Source organism: Salvelinus fontinalis, chromosome 11, assembly GCF_029448725.1.
Source record: "Salvelinus fontinalis isolate EN_2023a chromosome 11, ASM2944872v1, whole genome shotgun sequence".
NCBI lineage: Eukaryota > Metazoa > Chordata > Actinopteri > Salmoniformes > Salmonidae > Salvelinus > Salvelinus fontinalis.
Genome location: NC_074675.1, coordinates 18,793,461 through 18,817,916, shown reverse-complemented (window position 1 = coordinate 18,817,916; position 24,456 = coordinate 18,793,461). Strand labels below are relative to the sequence as shown.

The window sequence follows — 24,456 nt, the reverse complement described above, 5'->3', positions numbered from 1 at the left end:
TGTTTCTACAACTTGATTGGAGTCCACCTGTGGTAAATTCTATTGATTGGACATGATTTGGAAAGGCACACAGCTGTCTAAGGTCACACATGCCAATGACTGCCAATGACTGGAACGAACTACAAAAATCTCTGAAACTGGAAACAGTTATCTCCCGCACTAGCTTTAAGCACCAGCTGTCAGTGCAGCTCACAGATTACTGCACCTGTACATAGCCCATCTATAATTTAGCCCAAACAACTACCTCTTCCCCTACTGTATTTATTTATTTATTTTGCTCCTTTGCACCCCATTATTTCTATCTCTACTTTGCACATTCTTCCACTGCAAATCTACCATTCGAGTGTTTTACTTGCTGTATTGTATTTACTTCGCCACCATGGCCTCTTTTTTTTGCCTTTTTTTTTTTTTTACCTCCCTTATCTCACCTCATTTGCTCACATTGTATATGGACTTATTTTTCTACTGTATTATTGACTGTATGTTTGTTTTACTCCATGTGTAACTCTGTGGTGTTGTATGTGTCGAACTGCTTTGCTTTATCTTGGCCAGGTCGCAATTGTAAATGAGAACTTGTTCTCAACTTGCCTACCTGGTTAAATAAAGGTGAAATAAAAAAAATAAAAAAACAGTTGACAGGGCATAACAGAGCAAAAACCAAGACATGAGGTCGAAGGAATTGTCTGTAGAGCTCCGAGACAGGATTGTGTCGGGGCACAGATCTGGGGATAGCATTGAAGGTCCCCAAGAACACAGTGGCCTCCGTCATTCTTAAATGGAAGAGGTTTGGAACCACTAAGACTCATCCTAGAGCTGGCTGCCCGACCAAACTGAGCAATCGGGGGAGAAGGGCCTTAGTCAGGGAGGTGACCAAGAACCAGATGGTCACTCTGACAGAGCTCCAGAGTTCCTCTGTGGAGATGGAAGAACCTTCCAGAAGGACAACCATCTCTGCAGCACTCCACCAGTCAGGCCTTCATGGTAGAGTGGCCAGACGGAAGCCACTCATCAGTTAAAGGCACATGACAGCCCGCTTGGAGTTTGCCAAAAGGCATCTACAGACTCTCAGACTATGAGAAACAAGATTCTCTGGTCCAATGAAGCCAAGATTGAACTCTTTGGCCTGAATGCCAAGCGTCACATCTGGAGGAAACCTGGCACCATCCCTACGGTGAAGCATGGTGGTGGCAACATCATGCTGTGGGGACATTTTTCAGCGGCAGGGACTGGGAGACCAGTCAGGATCGAGGGAAAGATGAACGGAGTAAAGTACAGAGAGATCCTTGATGAAAATCTGCTCCAGAGCGCTCAGGACCTCAGACTGGGACGAAAGTTCACCTTCCAACAGGACAACGACCCTAAGCACACAGCCAAGACAACGCAGGAGTGGCTTCGGGACAAGCCTCTGAATGTCCTTGAGTGGCCCAGCCAGAGCCCGGACTGGAACCCGATCGAACATCTCGGGAGAGACCTGAAAATAGCCGTGCAGCGACACTCCCCATCCAACCTGACAGAGCTTGATGGGATCTGCAGAGAAGAATGGGAGAAACTCCCAGAATACAGGTGTGCCAAGCTTGTAGCGTCATACCCAAGAAGACTCGAGACTGTAATCGCTGCCAAATGTGCTTCAACAAAGTACTGAGTAAAGGGTCTGAATACTTATGTAAATGTAATATATATGTTTGTTTTTTTATACATTTGCAAACATTTAGAAAAGTCTGTTTTTGCTTTACCATTATAAGGTCTTGTGTGTAGATTGATGGGGTCTGAATACTTTCCGAATGCACTGTATAAATAATGTCCAATCCATCATGATAATAAATGGAATCTAGGATAATAATCCAGGCATTGAAGCAACCAATAGAATCCACTGGGAGTGTTGTAATCTCATTGGTTACCTCAGAGTAGGTGATGCTCAAGACGTCTCCCATGAGAGTGGTCAGGTTTCTGGGCGTGGTCAGGTCGCTGGCCAATAAGGTATGACATGACACGATGTGGTAGCGAAGAATGTTGGCCCTCTTGTCTCTCTTCGAGGGATGCCTCAACTCTTTTGCCTAAGAGCAAGTCATGAGACAAGATAAGATCCGTCCACACACAGGTATAAAAACACAGGCGCATACACACACACACTTTCCTACCATCTCCCCCCGAGCGAAGGCCTCAGCTGTTGGAGCAAAGACTGTGAATGGACCCCGGCCCTTCAGAGAAATATCTGCCATCTGAAAACAAACAACGTTCAACCAACAATATCTTTAGTTAATTTGCTATTATTTTAATCAACAGTGATTGTGTTGTGCCTATCTTACGAGGATGTGTAACTTAATACAGAACATAAATAAAAGTGTGCTACTGGTCAGTGAGAGACTCACCATCAACCCAAGATAGAAATCCCTCAGTTTCCTGGTGAGAAGCTCCTGTAGATGAAAAAGATAAACCCTGATCAATGGTCAAATGAAGAGTGTGAATGAGTGAGTGAGTGAGTGAGTGTGTGAGAGAGAGAGAAAGAAATAAAGTGGGAAAAGTGTTGTGAGCTTACATGGGGTATGTACGTGTACTTACAAATGGCAATCAAATGTAACTTTTACTTGATCATGCTATGTGTAGTCTCCTCTCCTGCTCACCTTGCCCACAGTGCCTTTGCAGCGGATGCCGTCGCCCATGTATCCGTCCATACAGGTGCAGCTGTGTTCCCCTGGACCAGTCATATTACACCTGGCGAACCTGTGGCAGTCCCTTTGTTTCTGCCAAGAGGACCACCACACGGTTACATGATTCACCACTCTGTTACACTGTTCACCACTCTGTTACACTGTTCACCACTCTGTTACACTGTTCACCATTCTGTTACACTGTTCACCACTCTGTTACACTGTTCACCACTCTGTTACACTTTTCACCACCCTGTTACATTGTTCACCACTCTGTTACACTTTTCACCACACTGGTACATGATTCACCACTCTGTTACACTGTTCACCACTCTGTTACACTGTTCACCACTCTGTTACACTGTTCACCACTCTGTTACACTGTTCACCACTCTGTTACACTTTTCACCACCCTGTTACATTGTTCACCACTCTGTTACACTGCTCACCACTCTGTTACACTGTTCACCACTCTGTTACACTTTTCACCACACTGGTACCTGATTCACCACTCTGTTACACTGTTCACCACTCTGTTACACTGATCACCACTCTGTTACACTGTTCACCACACTGTTACATTGTTCATCACACTGCTACACTGTTCACCACTCTGTTACACTGTTCACCACTCTGTTACACTGTTCACCACTCTGTTACACTGTTCACCACTCTGTTACATTGTTCACCACACTGTTACACTGTTCACCACTCTGTTACACTGTTCACCACTCTGTTACACTGTTCACCACTCTGTTACACTTTTCACCACCCTGTTACATTGTTCACCACTCTGTTACACTGTTCACCACTCTGTTACATTGTTCACCACACTGTTACATGATTCACCACTCTGTTACACTGTTCACCACTCTGTTACACTGTTCACCACTCTGTTACATTGTTCACCACCCTGTTACATTGTTCACCACTCTGTTACACTGTTCACCACTCTGTTACACTGTTCACCACACTGTTACACTGTTCACCACTCTGTTATACTGTTCACCACTCTGTTACACTGTTCACCACACTGTTACACTGTTCACCACACTGTTACATTGTTCACCACACTGTTACATGATTCACCACACTGTTACATTGTTCACCACTCTGTTACACAGTTCACCACCCTGTTACATTGTTCACCACTCTGTTACACTGTTCACCACTCTGTTACACTGTTCACCACCCTGTTACATTGTTCACCACCCTGTTACATTGTTCACCACACTGTTACATGATTCGCCACTCTGTTACACTGTTCACCACACTGTTACACTGTTCACCACACTGTTACACTGTTCACTACATTTACACTGTTCACCACACTGTTACACTGTTCACTACACTGTTACACTGTTCACCACTCTGTTACACTGTTCACGACACTGTTACACTGTTCACGACACTGTTACACTGTTCACCACACTGTTACACTGTTCACCGCTCTGTTACACTGTTCACGACACTGTTACACTGTTCACCACTCTGTTACACTGTTCACCACACTGTTACACTGTTCACCACTCTGTTACACTGTTCACCACACTGTTACACTGTTCACCACACTGTTACACTGTTCACTACATTTACACTGTTCACCACACTGTTACACTGTTCATCACATTGTTACACTGTTCACCACTCTGTTACACTGTTCACTACATTTACACTGTTCACCACTCTGTTACACTGTTCACCACACTGTTACACTGTTCACGACTCTGTTACACTGTTCACGACACTGTTACACTGTTCACGACACTGTTACACTGTTCACCACACTGTTACACTGTTCACCACACTGTTACACTGTTCACCACACTGTTACACTGTTCGCCACTCTGTTACACTGTTCACCACTCTGTTACACTGCTCACCACACTGTTACACTGTTCACTACATTTACACTGCTCACCACACTGTTACACTGTTCACTACATTTACACTGCTCACCACACTGTTACACTATTCACCGCACTGTTACACTGTTCACCACTCTGTTACACTGCTCATTACATTTAAACTGTTCACCACACTGTTACACTGTTCACCACACTGTTACACTGTTCACCACACTGTTACACTGTTCACCACACTGTTACACTGTTCACTACACTGTTACACTGTTCACCACACTGTTACACTGTTCACTACACTGTTACACTGTTCACCACTCTGTTACACTTTTCACCACTCTGTTACACTTTTCACCACTCTGTTACACTGTTCACCACACTGTTACACTGTTCACCACACTGTTACACTGTTCATCACATTGTTACACTGTTCACCACTCTGTTACACTGTTCACCACTCTGTTACACTTTTCACCACCCTGTTACACTGTTCACCACTCTGTTACACTGTTCACTACATTTACACTGTTCACCACTCTGTTACACTGTTAACCACACCGTAACACTGTTAACCACACTAACACTGTTACACTGTTCACCACTCTGTTACACTTTTCACCACTCTGTTACACTGTTCACCACACTGTTACACTGTTCATCACATTGTTACACTGTTCACCACTCTGTTACACTTTTCACCACCCTGTTACACTGTTCACCACTCTGTTACACTGTTCACTACATTTACACTGTTCGCCACTCTGTTACACTGTTCACCACTCTGTTACACTGTTAACCACACTGTAACACTGTTAACCACACTAACACTGTAACACTGTTAACCACACTGTAACACTGTTAACTACATTAACACTGTATTGAGGGAGAGATTAGGGATGTACCGTTCGACAGAGGTTGATAACCGTACAAGACTCCTTCCCATCTCCCGTGTAGCCGTGGCTGCACACACACGACGTCTGGATGGGAAACATGAAATAAGTCAGTTCACTGTTTTACAACAGATTGATGGACACCAAAACACACACGACGGACCGACCAACCAACCAACTTACTTTGTTAGGTCCGGTGTGAATACAGCCTGCATTCACATGGCAGCCTCCTTTACCGTCCAGGCAGGGGTTGATCTCTGAGGGAAAATAAAACAATGTTTAACATTGTTTGGGTCTAAGTTGGTTCAAATCATTTCTTACCGTTACTTTCAGCGGTAGCCCAGCCCTAGGTAGCAAAACGAACAAACACAGCTGAAACTCAACAATATTTCAGAACCTGACCTGTCAAAGTGTGTAGATAAAAGACTGCACACTTACGTACACACACCATCCCATCGCCGTGGTATCCCGTGTTGCACACGCACTGCCTGCGTCCAGGGAGAGTCCTCTTACACACAGCGTGAGGACTGCATCCCCCGTTATTGTCTTTGCAGGCGTCTCTCGCTGCACAGACAGACAGACAGACAGACAGACAGACAGACAGACAGACAGACACAGATTTGTTACACCTAGTTTCCTGTGTGGTAGTCATGTATAGTATAATAGCAGTTCAGGTAGCAGTATAATAGTGCATGTTGGAAAGTGACAGGAAGAATACCTTTGCAGTCGACGCCGTTACCCTGAAACCCTGCCAGACATTCACAGCGACCTGCTACACATCTGTGAGAGAGATACAAAAGAGGAGAAGAGATGGAACCACAGTTTGCAGCTAAGAGATATAAGAACCGTTTCTCTGGCTTTGCTGTGCTGAAACGGTTTGATTTCAACATAGTCACATCATAGAGTGGTGGGAAGCTGAAGTCAGCGTGAGTTCACTCACATTGCACTGGTGTGGCACGTCCTGTCCCCACAGTTCTCTTCTCTAGTGAACTCTGAAACACAGCATACAGGAATAACGTGTTACAGTATTATGAGATGATCCTATAACATTGATATGATTCATGTGAGTTAAAATGCCCATGTGACTTCTACTTGTAATACATGTGTGTTTTTTTGGCATGTCTTTCTGTCAGTTAGGGGTGGGACTATAGTCCCTTGGTAGGACAGTCCTGTGCGGGGGCATTTGCATCCCTTGCCTTTGCGACCATGAAAAACACATCATACATGTTTTTGTTGATGTTGAACTGTTTGTTTGTCAATGATAAAACAAAATGCAAGTCCTCTATACCTCAAAACTGTATTTGTATGTATTCTTTAAAGTACTTAGGGTATGCAAATTGTCTTGCACAGATGAAGGATATCAAGGATATCCTCGCAAGGTGAGGTATTTAAAGTTATTGAAAACAGGAGCGTCATTCATTTTTACCCCTACATTTTTGAGAAACAATTAACATTACTTGTTAAACAAAATCTCTTTTAACCAAAAAAGTGTTAACCAAATCAAAATATATTTTATATTTGAGACTCTTCAAAGAGCCACCTTTTGCCTTGATGATAGCTTTGCACTCTTGGCATTCCCTCAACCAGCTTCATGAGGTAGTCCCCTGAAATATATTTCAATTAACAGGTGTGCCTTGTTAAAAGTTAATTTGTGGAATTTCTTTCCTTCTTAATACATTTGAGCCAATCAGTTGTGTTGTGACATGGTAGGGGTGGTATACAGAAGATAGCCTTATTTGGTAAGAGACCAAGTCCATGTTATGTCAAGAACAGCTCAAATAAGCAAAGAGAAACGACACTCCATCATTACTTTAAGACATGAAGGTCAGTCAATATGGTACATTTCAAGAACTTTGAAAGTTTCTTCAAGTGCAGTCTAAAAATCCATCAAGCAATATGATGAAACTGGCTCTCATGAGGACCGCCACAGGAAAGGAAGACCCAGAGTTACCTCTGCTGCAGAGGATAAGTTCATTAGAGTTACCAGCCTCAGAAATGGGCAATTAACTGCACCTCAGATTGCAGCCCAAATAAATGCACAGAGTTCAAGTAACAGACACATCTCAACATCATGTTGTTGAGAGGAGACTGCGTGAATCATGCCTTCATGGTTGAATTGCTGCAAGGAAACCACTACTGAACACCATAGACTTGCTTGGGCCAAGAAACTCGAGCAATGGAAATTAGACCAGTGGAAATCTGTCCTTTGCTCAGATGAGACCAAATGTTTGATTTTTGGTTCCAACTGCCGTGTCTTTGTGAGACGCAGAGTAGGTGAACGGATGATCTCCGCATGTGTGGTTCCCACCGTGAAGCATGGAGGAGGTGGTGTGCTGGTGCTTTGCTGGTGACATGGTCAGTGATTTATTTAGAATTCAAGGCACACCAGCATGGCTACCACAGCATTCTGCAGCGATACGCCATCCAATTACTGGGACTATCAGTTGTTTTTCAACAAGACAATGACGCAAAACCTCCAGGCTGTGTAAGTGCTATTTGACCAAGAAGGAGAGTGATGGAGTGCTGCATCAGATGACCTGGCCTCCACAATCACCTGACCTCAACCCAATTGAGATGGTTTGGGATGAGTTGGACAGCAGCATGAAGGAAAAGCAGCCAACATGTGCTCAGCATATTCTTTTATTTTTTATTTAACCTTTATTTAACTAGTCATAGTTAACCGAATTCATATTCATACCGAATTCATATTTATATGTGGGAACTCCAAGCATTACAGGTGACTACCTCATGAAGCTGGTTGAGAGAATGCCAAGAGTGTAAAAAGCTGTCATCAAGGCAAAGGATGGGTACTTTGAAGAATCTCAGATAAATATATTTAGTGTGCTATTTCATAGTTTTGATGTCTTCACTATTATTCTACAAAGTAGAACAAGTAAAAATAAAGAAAAACCCTTGAATGAGGAGGTGTGTCCACACAATTGACTGGTATTGTATAAATACATAACATTTTATTTTAATTCTCACGAAATGCCACCACAACTCAAGAATGACCCTCGTGCGCTGTGGCTTATCAGCCAATGACCCTGTCATACATACTGGAAAGATTAAACTCGCACAACTTAAAGTGCTACCAGATAAAAGGAGCTAAAATGATACTAATTCAAAATGAGAACAACGCCAGCACATATACTTTAATACAGTACATACTCTCATCACAGGTGACCCCTCTCCAATACGCGTCACACTCGCATGTCCCATCTCCATGGATACTTTCGTTGCACCGGCCGTTCTTACACCTACAGTCTGCAGAGAGGGGGGGAGGGGTGTGAGAGCGAGAGAGAGAAATATGCTGATGATAGTAGCATATATAGTGATTGTGTTTCTGTTTTGCAAAAGCATTCCATTGTTGAATTGCTGGATTCTATATTGTAGTGGCAAGTTGATAGTGGATATATCTTGCGACAGTACCTTGGTCACAGTGGACGCTATTTTACTACACTCTTAGAAAAAAGGGTTCCAAAAGGGTTATTTGGCTGTCCCCTGTCTTAGCTGAATCAGAATTAGTTAGGTAACATAGATAAATAAGATGTTTTATTTACTTTCATAATATGCAGAATATCAGAAAGGGAGAAGGGCTCCACTATGTCTGTACGCTAGTCACTCCCTTCTTTTCCCATTGGGGGGAGGAGTATGGTAGTGTCTGGAATCATTGTATTACCCCTCTGATGTGTTGATGAATCTTGAGATAGTATATGACCTAGAGGTTCACTCCCCTAGAGGTTCACTCCCCTTCTCCAGGGTGGGGAGAAGAGGGGGTGTATTTGAGATGGGAGTATCTAGATTTGACAATTGATATATGCCATTGGATGAGGTAATATTTTGGTCCTAAGTGGTACCAAGAACGAGATTAAAATCTCGTCTAAAGAGACCAAACTGAACGATAATTTATAGCTGATGCTATCTGGCTATGGGATACTCCTCTTTTAAGTAAAAGGCCTAAGATCTGTGTTTCGTCATGTGAGTTGAGAGGGGTGTATCTTGGCTATAAAAGACACTAAGAATTGTTTTGTAAGGACTGTCAGAGAATTCATTTATAGACACTGAATTGATCTAAGAGTCAAAGGGCTATGGTGAAGCTCATATAATTACAGATGGACTTTAAAATATAACTCTGACTTGTGTGTGGTTTGCGCTCTCATAATTTAGTAATACAGGAAATTACCACGACACCCCATAGGAGAACCCTATGGGGACAGCCGAATAACCCTTTTGGGTTCCATGTGGAACCCTCTGTGGAAAGGGTATTACATGAAACCCAAAAGGTTTCCACCCAACAGATTTCCAACCAAAAAGGGTTCTTCAAAAGGTTCTCCTATGGGGACAGCCGAAGGACCTTTTTAGTTCTAGATAGCATCTTTTTTTCTAAGGGCTTACAATACATTACTACAGTACCTTGGTCACAGTGGATGCCGTATTTGCCATCCTGGCACGCTTCACAAGCAGTCCCGTTGAAGTTCTTGTTACACTGGCAAACCCCTGTACCGTTGGTCATGTCCTGGCACATCCCGTTCCCATAGCAAGGCTGGCCTTTGGGCCCTGGACACGGCTCACAGTGCTCCCCGTAGAACCCCCCACAGCACCTCCGCACCTACAGGAGGAGCTAGAGTCAATCACCGGGACACGCACTTCTACTCTCACTTCCAAATGGCGTAAAGGTAGAGTATGATTGCATGTCAATTGCCTCACTCAGGTAGAGCTTCTCTAGACCCTTGTTGATTCCTCTTCTTGGATTTAAAGCATTGAATATGTGTAAGAAATACGCAAACACATTGCTAACAAATTATTTTAACAGTGCTTTTGTTTCTACACCAGTGACCCATTCTACCAAGGATGCATGCCAAATTCCACCCTATTCCCTATGGGCCCTGGTCAAAAATAGTGCACTATATAGGGTATAGGGTGGGACACAGTCCGAAGTGTGGTCGTATTCCAGTGATTCCAACACAGTGCTAGTGGTGCTGCTGGTGTCTCACGTACAATGGTAGTGTTCTTGCAGATGGTCCTGCAGCCGATGCTGAGCAGCTGTGCCCCCTGGTAGACCCGACTGAACATACACTTTTTCCTGACCATTACCTGTAGGGAAAACAGCCATAACACAGAGAGTAATTCATGAAACATGACAGACATTTTCGATCCACTACACAGTAGCTGGATATACTTTAAAGGTATCATACCACTGGGGTAGCTCCAGTTGGACAGGAGTTGAGTTGTGGGTGGAAGCAATCTTGACAGAATCCCTTCAGACAAAATATAAATAAATTATTATCTGAGAAAATGAATGTCAAATGTTTAAAGAAAAAGGAAGAAAGGGGCTTTACCGGAAATGTCTTGAATTGCTGGATGTCGCAGCGATTTCTGATGATATCTAGCACTGCGGATAGGCCGTGGATCACCCCTTTACCTCCCAGGATGTCTGACACATTTATCTGGGCTTCATTCACAAACAACTACAGAGGAGAGAGAGAAGAGAAGAGGAAAAAAAGGAGCACCACATTTTGAGAGGACTCAAACAGTAGTAGACTATAGCCAATATGGATGATATAACATTAGTAGAACACTAACAGAATTCCCAGAGCATCCCATAATAATAATACCTTGTCATCCCTGGGTAAGATGCCTAGCTGGTAGGAGAACCCCAGCATGGTCTCCTTGTAGGCTCCACCCAGCAGGTCTACCTTCATTAACCTATCAGACAGCACTACGTGGTACCGCGTCGTATTCACGTCCTGACAACAACCAAAACGCACACAGTACTACAGTTCATACATTATATAAGCACGCACACTCGCATCCACACACACACACAATGTGTAACAACATTTAAAAAATCGTCTGAGGTACCATGGTGTCTGAAGCGGTATTCTTGAGGTACTCGAGGACAGCGCCGTCTGTTGGAGTGAACACAGTGTAGGCCGAGGCCTGCTCTATCTCTCCTGTCAGGTTGTGATGCTGAGAGGGAGCCGACAGAGACAGACATTTTCCTCAGATATGGCTGCATATGGAATCACACATATTTTTATGGAGAACTTTAGTAAGACATTTAGTAAGACATTGGGAACAGAGTGCTCTGTTCAAAAATAGAGTTTGGGTGCTGTACGAGAGTGTGGATGAATAGAATAGCAGCCTTATAATGTACATACGACAAGGTAACTCCTGAACAGGGAGAACTCTGGCCTCCGTGCAAGCAGCTCCAGCAGCCCCTCACTGAGGCTCCTCTCTGGAACCAACACTGTGTCAATAATGTGGATCAGTCCATTGGTTGAAGCCACATTCGCGGTTGTTATGGTGGCTCCTCCAATCACTGTGGACTGACAGACAATACAGGGTTAACTTCAGGTCATGTGTTACAGTATCACAGTTCCTGTTCACTTTAACCTTAGGATAAAACCTGCCTCTAAACTCACCTCATTGGTAATAGTAACAGGAAGAGCCTTCTTCAGAACGGAAGTGAGCTGCAAGTTGGAGGACGCATCGCGGAGGTCATCTAGTGAGTAGACACCTTGGATCATGTGATTTCTATCAGGGGATAATCAGAAATAAGGATTATCACAATGGAAGAATCTCAATGCCTATAGCAAAACGTTTTTAAAAGTTGTCCAAGGGAAAATAAAAGAGACGGTTCTTATTGGACAAGTCCAGGTAGTCTATTCCTGTTTTAGAATACATCATTTCGTTTGGTGCCTAATAAATATGACCCAGGTCTTACTTGATGATACTGCGTAGGTTCCCCTGGGTTGTCCAGAAGTCCTTGTCCTCTTTGTTCATCTTGTCTGTAGCTGCTGTGGACGGCACCAGCAGAGTTACGTTCTGACTGTTCATGAGTGGCAGCTGGGAAATGCCTACGTCCTGGGAGAGGGGAGGAGACGAAAGAAAATACTAAATGTCTTGCCGACCTAAAACCATACGACCAGCCTCTTACAGGCATACTAGCAGGCTAGTAGAAGGTCATGGTGAGTTGTGAATATGACCTTATGCAGATTGTAGCATGATGTACTACAATACCCATAATGCTCTGTAACCATGTCCGGTTGTATCTTACTAAACATTCCTGAAGCTTACACTATGCTCTCTTAGATAAAAGGGTTCCAAAAGGGTTTTCGCCTGTCCCCATAGGAGAACCCGTTTGGTTCCATGTGGAACCCTCTCCATGTAGAAAAGGTTCTACATTGAACCAAAAAGAGTTCTACCTGGAACCAAAAAGGGTTCTTCAAAGGGTTCTCCTATGGGGACAGCTGAAAAACTCTTTAAGGTTCTAGATAGTGTGGTGTGACGTCTCATTATCGATACAGGATGTCAGAAGTGAAAATAAGTTGTTTCTTATTCAGACAATAAAGAATCTGAACAACAGCATAAACAACAGGGGAAACTCAAAACCCCCCTGCTGTAAATGACAATGGTCAAACTCACAGTCACCCATTTGGCGAACTCAGCGACATCAGGAAGGGCCATCAACTCCTACAGAGACACAGTGGAGGTCAGGTTTGTTATTCCGATCACTGTAGGTATGTCAGTCCCCCAATCCACAAACATATGTAGCTACCTGTCTTAGCAATAAGGTAGGAAGTCCTCACCTGTCCCACGTTGCCGTAGCACACCTCTCCGTCACCTGTGTATCCATCCTCACAAACACACTTCCATGCACCGGACACGTAGAGACAGCTTGCCTGTAGGAGAGAAAGTAGATCAAAGTTCACGAGGTCAAAGACCATCATCACAATCAATCAGTATTATGGTCGGTGATTCTATTGGTTCAATATCGTGTTGGCCAATGAGAAGTAGCGGGCACCCACCAGATAATGACAGCCGCCATTTTGTGCCACGCACGGATTGTTCGCCTCGCACTCTCTCCCATTGCCACGGAAACCACTCTTGCACGCACAGCCGCTCTGCATTTGGAAATAGGAACATGCATAGAATCAACTGGAGACTTTGGGCTTTATTGAATGGATCGTTAAGAGAGATGGCAGGGGAGAAAATATAGAAACAACATCTCATTGAGTCAATCAAACTGTTTTGGGAGTTTGATGCCCTACCCCTCTCTCTCTCACCTGTCCAGGGCCCACATAGATGCAGGTGGCATTGGGATGGCAGCCCCCTCTGTCAGGGCCCAGGCAGTCATTGATAGGCTGGCACCCATCCTCATCCATCCTCCATCCTGCCAAACATTGGCATGTGTGCGAGCCTGGCCCTGTCTTTATACACTTGGCCTGTAGGGGGTAGTGGAGAGCCCAGTCAGAACAGCTCAGTACAGCAAGCAGACTACCATGATTAGGTGAAAAAAAGTTACATTGGAAAAGGTACTGAAAGACGTTGATGGTGAGATGTATGGTTTTCGTACATTGTTTGTGTGTTTTCTGTGCTTACATTCACATCGCATCCTCCACGGTTCGGAAGGGCACAGGGTTCCGTATACACGCACGTGATCCCATCGCCCTGGAAACCAGGGTTACACACACACCTACACACACATAAAAAAAACATGCCTTTTACTTAGAACTAACTTTTGCAGGAGGGACAATCTTGGATACAAAACACTGTGTTGTCATGACAATTTAGAACATTGAGTGAGAGAAAGGGATTCTATTGTTATACCAACATCCCCAACAAGGCCGCAGTGAAGCCTGCACACTCACTTGACTGCCCCTCCGTTGAAGTTACACTCTGCGTGGGCATGACAGAAGGTCACCTGGGGGCCACAGGCCTGGGTGTGGCGCTCACAGTACTGGCCAGTGTAGCCCGGCTGACAGGAGTCCACCTTACAACGCCCGTCTGCCTCGGGACGGTTATCACACACACCATGGATACAGTCACAAGCTAGGGACAGAGGGGGAGAGACACATCATCAACATGAGACAGACGTGTCATCATCTGGGGACACTGATGTGTCCCTTTGTCAATATAGAATGTCTAAAATGGGGGTGTACTTTTGTCGCAGGCTGGTCCGTATTTGTTGGGGTTGGAGCAGTAGTGACACCGGGAGCCTTTGAAGTCGGTCTCGCAGACACACGTCCCGTTTCCCTCGATCCCCTCAGAACACTAAGACACACGGTAGAAAATAAGTATGAATACCTACATGCTGAACATAAACACAAAGAGGAGGCTTACGCCAATCACTGCATAGATTATTTTCTCAGTCAGACTGGTTAAGTGGTTTTAAGGGATACGTTGGTTAGGTTGGGTGTCTCACCTGCCCGTGACGGGAGCAGGGGGTGTTGAACCCTCCAGGACACGGGGTGCAGTCTGGCCCATAGAAGCCCTTACAGCACAGTGGTGTCTGGGGAGAAGGTGATGTAGAGGTGGGGTTAGAGACCAGGATGGGCTTAGGAGGGTGTACAACTCAAATCAGGGCGGGCCTACAGAGTGTGTGAGGGGTGTTTGAGGTGTGCGAGGTGCGAGGGAGGTGTGGTGTGTGTACATGTTTTCCTACATTATCAGGACCATAATGTCCTTACAAGTCACCAGAATGTCCTGACAAGGTAGGATTCTTTAATTTGTTAAAATTATATTTTAAGCTTGAAGGTTTAGGGTTTGGGGTTCAGGTTAGGTTTAGAAGTTCGGTTTAGGGTTAAGGTTAGGGTTAGGAGTTAGGGTTAGAAGTTTTGTGTGTATCTGTGTGTGTCTGTACCGTGAGGGTCCTGTTGCATATGGGGATGCAGCCAAACGTAAGGATGTTGAAACTCAGTATGTTCCGGAACACACAGCCGCGAAGGAAGGTGATCTACACAAAGGGGGCGACGTCAGCAAAATTAACACAGAGCTGTATACAGTACATGGATGGCTGGATGTGTTTACTCAGAGCCATGGTCTGTGTCTCAAATGGCACTCTTTCACCTTTAAAGTTCACTACTCTTGTCCAGTGCCCATCGGGCTCTGTCAAAAGTAGTGCACTATATAGGGAATAGGATGCCATTTGTGAGACAGGCCATGGCTCTGAGTAAACACATACATTGCCTTCATAAAGTATTCACACCCCTTGACTGTTACAGCCTGAATTTAAAATGGATTAAATTTGGATTTTGTACACAGTGGTGTAAAGTACTTAAGTAAAAATACTTTAAAGTATTACTTAAGTAGTTTATTGGGGTATCTGTACTTTACTATTTATATATTTTTGACCGTTTTTACTTTTACTTCACCATAATGTGCTTTTTACTCCATACATTTCCCTGACACCCAAAAGTTACATTTTGAATGGACAGGAAAATTGTCAAATTCACACACTTATCAAGAGAACATCCCTGGTCATCCCTACTGTCTCTGATCTGGCAGACTCACTAAACACAAATGCTTCATTTGTAAATGATGTCTGAGTGTTGGAGTGTGCCCCTGCCTATCTGTAAAAAAAAATAAACTGTCTGGTTTGCTTAATATAAGGAATTTGAAATGATTTATACTTTTACTTTTGATATTGAAGTATATTTTAGCAATTACATTTACTTTTGATACTTAAGTATATATAAAACCAAATACTTTTAGACTTTTACTCAAGTAGTATTTTACTGAGTGACTTTCCTTTTACTTGAGTCACTTTCTATTAAGGTATCTTTACTTTTACTCAAGGATTGGGAACTGTTTCCCCCACTGGGCCTACACATAATACCCCATAATGTCAAAGTGGAATTATGTTTTTAGACCTTTTTACAAATGAATAAAAATGAAAGCTGAAATTTCTTGAGTAAATAAGTATTCAACCCCTTTGTCATGGCAAGCCTAATTAACGTAATGAGTAAACGTGCTTTAAACTTCTTAGGGATAGAGGGCAGTATTTTCACGTCCGGATGAAAAGCGTGCCCAAAGTAAACTGCCTGTTACTCAGGCCCAGAAGCTAAGATATGTATATAATTAGATTTTCATCCGGACGTAAATTTAGATAGACAACACTCTAAAGTTTCTAAAACTGTTAAAATAATGTCTGTGAGTATAACAGAACTGATTTGGCAGGCGAAACCCAGAGGACAGACCATCCAGGGAGAAAAAAAAATTGAGGTCACTGTGTTTTCCATTAGGTTTCTATGAAAAGCCCTATTTAATAGGAACCTGGTTGCAGTTCCTATGACTTCCACTAGATGTCAACAGTCTTTAGAAATTGGTTGATGCTTTTCTTTTGAGATATGAAGAAGTAGGGCTGTTCATTGTAAATGTCATTCAAAGTGGACTCTACTGTTTGATGCGCGTGAACTGGAACGCGCTTCACGTTGTTTTTATGCGGTATTGAACACAGTATATCCCGTCTTAACAAGTCACATAATAAGTTGCATGGACTCAATAATAGTAATAATAATAACAATAATAATAACATGATTTTTGAATGACTACCTCATACAATTAAGGTCCCTCAGTGAATTTCAAACAAAGAATAAACCACAAAGACCAGGGAGGTTTTCCAATGCCTCGCAAAGAAGGGCACCTATTGGTAGATGGGTAAAAATAAAAAGGCAGACATTGAATATTCCTTTGAACATGGTGAAGTTATTAATTACACTTTGGATGGTGTATCAATACACCCAGTCATTACAAAGATGCAGGTGTCCTTCCTAACTCAGTCCCCAGAGAGGAAGGAAACTACTCAGGGATTTCACCATGAGGCCAATGGTGACTTTAAAACAGTTATGATTGGGGAAAATCCAACACAACACATAACTGAGTACCACTCTTCATATTTTCAAGGATGGTGGTGGCTGCATCATGTTATGGGTATGCTTATAATCAGCAAAGACTAGGGAGTTTTATGGGATAATAAGAAACGGAATAGAGCTAAGCAAAGGCAAAATTCTATAGGAAAACCTGGTTCAGTCTGCTTTCCAACACTGGGAGACAAATTCAGCAGGACAATAACCTAAAACACAAGGCCAAATATACACTGGAGTTGCTTACCAATATTATATTGAATGTTCCTGAGTAGCCTAGTTACAGTTTTTACAGAGTTTGAATAATTTCTTTAAGAATAATGTTCAAATATTGTACCCAGGTATCCAGGTGTGCAAAGCTCTTGGAGACTTACTTATAAACACTTACAGCTGCCAAAGGTGATCCTAAAATACATTTTTTAAATCTTTATTTAACTAGGCAAGTCAGTAAAGAACAAATTCTTATTTACAATGACGGCTTACCCTGGCCAACGCTGGGCCAATTGTGCACCGCCCTATGGGACTCCCAATCAAGGCCAGATGTGATACAGCCTGGATTCGAACCAGGGACTGTAGTGATGCCTCTTGCACTGAGATGCAGTGCCTTAGACCGCTGCGCCACTCAGGAGCCTGAATAGTGACTTACGGGTGTGAATACTGTCATCAAGGCAAAGGGTGGCTATTTTGAAGAATCTCAAATCTCAAATATATTTTTATTTGTTTAACACATTTCTGGTTTCTACATTATTCCATATGTGTTATTTCATAGTTTTGATGTCTTCACTATTATTCTACAATGTAGAAAATAGTAAAAATAAAGAAAAAACGTTGAATGAGTAGGTGTGTCCAAACTTTTGACTGGTACTGTATGTAAATTTCTGTATTTAATTTCCAATACATTTACAAACATTTCTAAAAACATATTTTCCCTTTGTCATGATGGGCTATTTGAGAAAACAAATATTTTTTATCCATTTTAAATTCAGGATGTAACACAAGAAAATGTGGAATAAGTCAAAGGGTATGAATACTTTCTGAAGGCACTGTACGAGGTTAAGGAAAGAGCCATGTGAAAGCAACTGAAAGGGATGCTTAGGTCTCTATACAGTATTTGCAAACTATTTGGGGTTGAGTGTGTGTGGGTACTTACTGTGGATGCTCCGGGTGGGCAGCCGGACTTGGTCACCTTTGAGCAGCTGACACAGTCACCCTGGGTAGTAACATGTCAATGAAGAGAGACACTCAAATGAGGACAAGCAACCAGAACAAACTACCTCACTAAATCTAAATAAAGGATGACTCTAATAATAAGTTATAAAGTTAATAATGAACAAAACCTCTGAAACCAAAACACTTCATGTGAATGCAGGGGACGATCACAAAACCTGGCACTCAAACTCACCTTCAAAAGTTTGTTCTCTGTGATGTCACACCTGTGAGGCAGTACCGGCTCGATGGAGGACGGGATTAGAACTCCGTCCAGCGAATAGAGGCGTCCGTTCTTGGCCTCCACGTCTGCCTCCAGTACAGCCATGCCGTTGACCAGGATTTGACCCTATGGGGTTTTGTCAGAGTCAGACACGCACACGCACGCACACACACGCACACACACACTATATATACCTCTTCGCTTGTGTTGATGTGTCACATGTACTTACGTTTTCAGTCACATTGAACGAGAGGATCTGATTGGCAATGGTCCTAATCCGCTGGTTGGTCACAGCGTTATAGACCTCCAACTTCAAACAACATGGAAAACAACAACCATATGCAAACACATTCACAGAATATTCAGAGTAGAGTAGTCCTCTGTCCATGTAATCTAAATCATTATGATATAGACATAACATAACAGGACATAACAGATCCTAGATCAGCACTCATACTCTGAGAAGATGAATGAATACGGACCTTGAAGTCTAAGGGACTCTACATGATCTGGTTTGGTGATTGACATGTAGCCTAACATGCACACTCACATTGAATGAGGGGATCACATGATTCCTTAGTAGCTCCAGTAGTTTAGTGCTTCCCTGAAATCAGACAAAAATAAGCCAAACACACATTACAGTCACGGTCTGGAGACATCACATGCATTGCAAAACGATGTGTGTGTTTGTGTCATCAGAGGCATAAGAGTTTGAAAGTGTACATGCGTGTGTATGTGCACATGAGGTCACCCATTCCCTACCTCACTAGAGGTGAGATAGTCCAGCTGTCCCTCCTTCATGGCATCGAAGGCTGTGTTGGTGGGGGCAAAGATGGTGGAGGGCCCAGCCTCCTCCAATACAGAATCAATATTGGCTTTCTGTACAGATGAATCAAACCAAATCAAACTTTATTTAGGTTGAATATTTCATACCAAAAAAACAACAGGTTGATGTTACTTAATATCTGATATACTATACCCACTCTGAATAATACATAGAATATGTTAAATAAAATGTAAATAACATGAAATGAATACAGAAGACAGTACCATCAACAAATCCTTGAACTTGGAAAACTTCCCATAGTCTGATAGAATCTTCATCAGATTCTCCTGGAAAAGATAACATGACAAGTCATGTCAAAATGGAACTTAGCCTAACTTAACAACCAGTCTTGTTGCTTTCAGTTGGCTCATTCACTCCCCCTCCTCTCCCCTGAAACTATTCCCCAGGTCATTGCTGTAAATGAGAATGTGTTCTCAGTCAACTTACCTGGTCGAATAAGGGTTAAATAAATACAATTAAAATGTAGGCACAAATGTAGGCGTTACAAATGCTATTATAAGTATAATAAACATTGTGTCTGTTTGTCCCAAATGGCACCCTATTCCCTATGTGCTGCACTACCTTTGACTAAAAGTCATGCACTAAATAGGGAATAGAGTGCCGTTTGTGACGCAACCTATGTCTTTGGTATTTGTGCACCTCTCTGTCGCTCTCCACCGTGGGTGAGACACTGTCCATCAGCTTGTTGATAATATGGATGATCCCATTGGAAGCGATGACATCAGACTGCAGGACCCCGCCCTTCTTCCTGCTGCCATGGATACGGATCTTGAGCTGCTTGTCCTGTGGAGGGGATCATCAAGTTATTTTGCTGACATGACCAGCGTGACCTGTTATTGGAGCAGTTTTTCTCATTGGACCGTGTGCTTGTGCTGTGTCATCACTACTACTATGAGAAGCACACTCTTGGGACGGTGTTCACTTTTGTCAGTCTAAATCAGGAGGGCCTTGGTAATGAGGCTTGCCCCTGTGTGTGTGTGTGTGTGTGTGTGTGTGTGTGTGTGTGTGTGTGTGTGTGTGTGTGTGTGTGTGTGTGTGTGTGTGTGGGTGTGGGTGTGGGTGTGGGTGTGGGTGTGGGTGTGAGTGTGAGTGTGTGTGTGTGTGTGTGTCTCACGTCATCTGTTGTCACCGTCTCCCCTGCCTTGCCCGTCAGAGTGTAGTAGATGACCCCTCTGTTCAGCATGTCATAGGGCATCTCCACGGGAGCAATGTGCAGCTTACACAGGTACTTAGCCTTCATTGGGTCAGCCATCAGAGTTATCAGCTGAGACAGGACAACACATACTCACTGTTACAACAAGCATGATAAACATTTCAGCTATAGAGGGAAAAGTAAAAAATATTGGTCTTGTGTTCCAAAAACTATGCAAAATATACAGCAATATAGCCATAGTGCCTCTAGGTGTCTACTGTGTATCATATAGCTACAGTGTCTCTAGATGTCTACTGTGTATCATATAGCCATAGTGCCTCTAGGTGTCTACTGTGTATCATATAGCCATAGTGCCTCTAGGTGTCTACTGTGTATCATATAGCCATAGTGCCTCTAGGTGTCTACTGTGTATCATATAGCCATAGTGTCTCTAGATGTCTACTGTGCATCATATAGCCATAGTGCCTCTAGGTGTCTACTGTGTATCATTTAGCCATAGTGCCTCTAGGTGTCTACTGTGTATCATATAGCCATAGTGCCTCTAGGTGTCCAGTGTGTATCATAAAGCCATAGTGCCTCTAGGTGTCTACTGTGTATCATAAAGCCATAGTGCCTCTAGGTGTCCAGTGTGTATCATATAGCTACAGTGCCTCTAGGTGTCTACTGTGTATCATATAGCCATAGTGCCTCTAGGTGTCTACTGTGTATCATATAGCCATAGTGCCTCTAGGTGTCTACTGTGTATCATATAGCCATAGTGCCTCTAGGTGTCTACTGTGTATCATATAGCTACAGTGCCTCTAGGTGTCTACTGTGTATCATATAGCCATAGTGTCTCTAGATGTCTACTGTGCATCATATAGCCATAGTGCCTCTAGGTGTCTACTGTGTATCATATAGCCATAGTGCCTCTAGGTGTCTACTGTGTATCATATAGCCATAGTGCCTCTAGGTGTCCAGTGTGTATCATAAAGCCATAGTGCCTCTAGGTGTCTACTGTGTATCATAAAGCCATAGTGCCTCTAGGTGTCCAGTGTGTATCATATAGCTACAGTGCCTCTAGGTGTCTACTGTGTATCATATAGCCATAGTGCCTCTAGGTGTCTACTGTGTATCATATAGCCACAGTGCCTCTAGGTGTCTACTGTGTATCATATAGCCATAGTGCCTCTAGGTGTCTACTGTGTATCATATAGCCATAGTGCCTCTAGGTGTCTACTGTGTATCATATAGCTACAGTGTCTCTAGATGTCTACTGTGTATCATATAGCTACAGTGCCTCTAGGTGTCTACTGCGTATCATATAGCCACAGTGCCTCTAGGTGTCTACTGTGTATCATATAGCTACAGTGCCTCTAGGTGTCTACTGTGTATCATATAGCTACAGTGTCTCTAGATGTCTACTGTGTATCATATAGGGTCAGTTTGTTATATCTGGAGTACTTCTCCTGTCTTATCCGGTGTCCTGTGTGAATTTAAGTATGCTCTCTCTAATTCTCCCTTTCTCTCTTTCTTTCTCTCTCTCTCTCGGAGGACCTGAGCCCTAGGACCATGCGTCAGGACTACCTGGCATGATGACTCCTTGCTGTCCCAAGTCCACCTGGCCGTGCTGCTGCTCCAGTTTAAACTGTTCTGCCTGCGGCTATGGAACCCTGACCTGTTCACCGGACGTGCTACCTGTCCCAGACCTGCGGTTTTCAACTCTCTAGAGACCGCAGGAGCGGTAGAGATACTCTTCATGATCGGCTATGAAAAGCCAACTGACATTTACTCCTGAGGTGCTGACTTGCTGCACCCTCGACAACGACTGTGATTATTATTATTTGACCATGCTGGTCATTTATGTACATTTTAACATCTTGGCCATGTTCTGTTATAATCTCCACCTGGCACAGCCAGAAGAGGACTGGCCACCCCTCATAGCCTGGTTCCTCTCTAGGTTTCTTCCTAGATTTTGGCCTTTCTAGTTTTTCCTAGCCACCGTGCTTCTACACCTGCATTGCTTGCTGTTTGGGGTTTTAGGCTGTGTTTCTGTACAGCACTTTGAGATATCAGCTGATGTACGAAGGGCTATATAAATACATTTGATTTATAGCTATAGTGTCTCTAGGTATCTACTGTGTATCATATAGCTACAGTGCCTCTAGGTGTCTACTGTGTATCATATAGCTACAGTGCCTCTAGATGTCTACTGTGTATCATATAGCTATAGTGCCTCTAGGTGTCTAATGTGTATCATATAGCTACAGTGCCTCTAGGTGTCTAGTGTGTATCATATAGCTACAGTGTCTCTAGGTGTCTACTGTGTATCATATAGCTACAGTGCCTCTATGTGTCTAGTGTGTATCATATAGCTACAGTGCCTCTAGGTATTTACTGTGTATCTATATATCTACAGTGTCTCTAGGTGTCTACTGTGTATCATATAGCTACAGTTCCTCTAGATGTCTACTGTGTATCATATAGCTATAGTGCCTCTAGGTGTCTAATGTGTATCATATAGCTACAGTGCCTCTAGGTGTCTATTGTGTATCATAAAGCCATAGTGCCTCTAGGTGTCTACTGTGTATCATATAGCCATAGTGCCTCTAGGTGTCTACTGTGTATCATAAAGCCATAGTGCCTCTAGGTGTCTACTGTGTATCATAAAGCCATAGTGCCTCTAGGTGTCTACTGTGTATCATATAGCTACAGTGCCTCTAGGTGTCTACTGTGTATCATATAGCCATAGTGCCTCTAGGTGTCTACTGTGTATCATATAGCCATAGTGCCTCTAGGTGTCTACTGTGTATCATATAGCTACAGTGTCTCTAGATGTCTACTGTGTATCATATAGCTACAGTGCCTCTAGGTGTCTACTGCGTATCATATAGCCACAGTGCCTCTAGGTGTCTACTGTGTATCATATAGCTACAGTGCCTCTAGGTGTCTACTGTGTATCATATAGCTACAGTGTCTCTAGATGTCTACTGTGTATCATATAGGGTCAGTTTGTTATATCTCCCGTGTGGCCGTGTGACCCTGGTCCCGTGTGGCTCAATTGGTAGAGCATGGTGCTTGCAACGCCAGGGTTGTGGGTTCATTCCCCACGGGGGGACCAGGGTTCAATTCCCATGGGGGGACCAGGATGAATATGTATGAACTTTCCAATTTGTAAGTCGCTCTGGATAAGAGCGTCTGCTAAATGACGTAAATGTAATGTAAATGATATCTGGAGTACTTCTCCTGTCTTATCCGGTGTCCTGTGTGAATTTAAGTATGCTCTCTCTAATTCTCCCTTTCTCTCTTTCTTTCTCTCTCTCTCTCGGAGGACCTGAGCCCTAGGACCATGCGTCAGGACTACCTGGCATGATGACTCCTTGCTGTCCCAAGTCCACCTGGCCGTGCTGCTGCTCCAGTTTAAACTGTTCTGCCTGCGGCTATGGAACCCTGACCTGTTCACCGGACGTGCTACCTGTCCCAGACCTGCGGTTTTCAACTCTCTAGAGACCGCAGGAGCGGTAGAGATACTCTTCATGATCGGCTATGAAAAGCCAACTGACATTTACTCCTGAGGTGCTGACTTGCTGCACCCTCGACAACGACTGTGATTATTATTATTTGACCATGCTGGTCATTTATGTACATTTTAACATCTTGGCCATGTTCTGTTATAATCTCCACCTGGCACAGCCAGAAGAGGACTGGCCACCCCTCATAGCCTGGTTCCTCTCTAGGTTTCTTCCTAGATTTTGGCCTTTCTAGTTTTTCCTAGCCACCGTGCTTCTACACCTGCATTGCTTGCTGTTTGGGGTTTTAGGCTGTGTTTCTGTACAGCACTTTGAGATATCAGCTGATGTACGAAGGGCTATATAAATACATTTGATTTATAGCTATAGTGTCTCTAGGTATCTACTGTGTATCATATAGCTACAGTGCCTCTAGGTGTCTACTGTGTATCATATAGCTACAGTGCCTCTAGGTGTCTAATGTGTATCAT

The 24,456-nt window shown here is 43.4% G+C and overlaps 1 protein-coding gene across 1 annotated transcript in view; it reads right to left on the bottom strand.

The window, feature by feature from the left end:
* The window catches only part of stab2 (stabilin 2), a 40,983-nt gene that overhangs the window by 8,494 nt on the left and 8,033 nt on the right, over positions 1-24,456 (bottom strand). Inside the window, exons 12-47 of the mRNA XM_055937827.1 lie at positions 20,439-20,588; positions 19,964-20,107; positions 19,528-19,590; positions 19,240-19,356; positions 19,028-19,081; positions 18,707-18,787; positions 18,451-18,603; positions 18,199-18,258; positions 15,047-15,139; positions 14,609-14,695; positions 14,346-14,457; positions 14,055-14,235; positions 13,786-13,879; positions 13,470-13,628; positions 13,212-13,307; positions 12,993-13,085; positions 12,829-12,876; positions 12,128-12,267; positions 11,826-11,937; positions 11,562-11,729; positions 11,263-11,370; positions 11,016-11,147; positions 10,740-10,868; positions 10,596-10,658; positions 10,399-10,494; positions 9,814-10,009; positions 8,569-8,664; positions 6,341-6,392; positions 6,119-6,180; positions 5,839-5,964; positions 5,584-5,657; positions 5,413-5,487; positions 2,622-2,741; positions 2,370-2,414; positions 2,139-2,219; positions 1,899-2,054 (exon numbers count right to left, since the gene is read on the bottom strand). Of these exons, the coding sequence (XP_055793802.1) occupies positions 1,899-2,054; positions 2,139-2,219; positions 2,370-2,414; positions 2,622-2,741; positions 5,413-5,487; positions 5,584-5,657; positions 5,839-5,964; positions 6,119-6,180; positions 6,341-6,392; positions 8,569-8,664; positions 9,814-10,009; positions 10,399-10,494; positions 10,596-10,658; positions 10,740-10,868; positions 11,016-11,147; positions 11,263-11,370; positions 11,562-11,729; positions 11,826-11,937; positions 12,128-12,267; positions 12,829-12,876; positions 12,993-13,085; positions 13,212-13,307; positions 13,470-13,628; positions 13,786-13,879; positions 14,055-14,235; positions 14,346-14,457; positions 14,609-14,695; positions 15,047-15,139; positions 18,199-18,258; positions 18,451-18,603; positions 18,707-18,787; positions 19,028-19,081; positions 19,240-19,356; positions 19,528-19,590; positions 19,964-20,107; positions 20,439-20,588 (3,816 nt within the window). The remainder of the gene's footprint in view (positions 1-1,898; positions 2,055-2,138; positions 2,220-2,369; positions 2,415-2,621; positions 2,742-5,412; positions 5,488-5,583; positions 5,658-5,838; positions 5,965-6,118; positions 6,181-6,340; positions 6,393-8,568; positions 8,665-9,813; positions 10,010-10,398; positions 10,495-10,595; positions 10,659-10,739; positions 10,869-11,015; positions 11,148-11,262; positions 11,371-11,561; positions 11,730-11,825; positions 11,938-12,127; positions 12,268-12,828; positions 12,877-12,992; positions 13,086-13,211; positions 13,308-13,469; positions 13,629-13,785; positions 13,880-14,054; positions 14,236-14,345; positions 14,458-14,608; positions 14,696-15,046; positions 15,140-18,198; positions 18,259-18,450; positions 18,604-18,706; positions 18,788-19,027; positions 19,082-19,239; positions 19,357-19,527; positions 19,591-19,963; positions 20,108-20,438; positions 20,589-24,456) is intronic.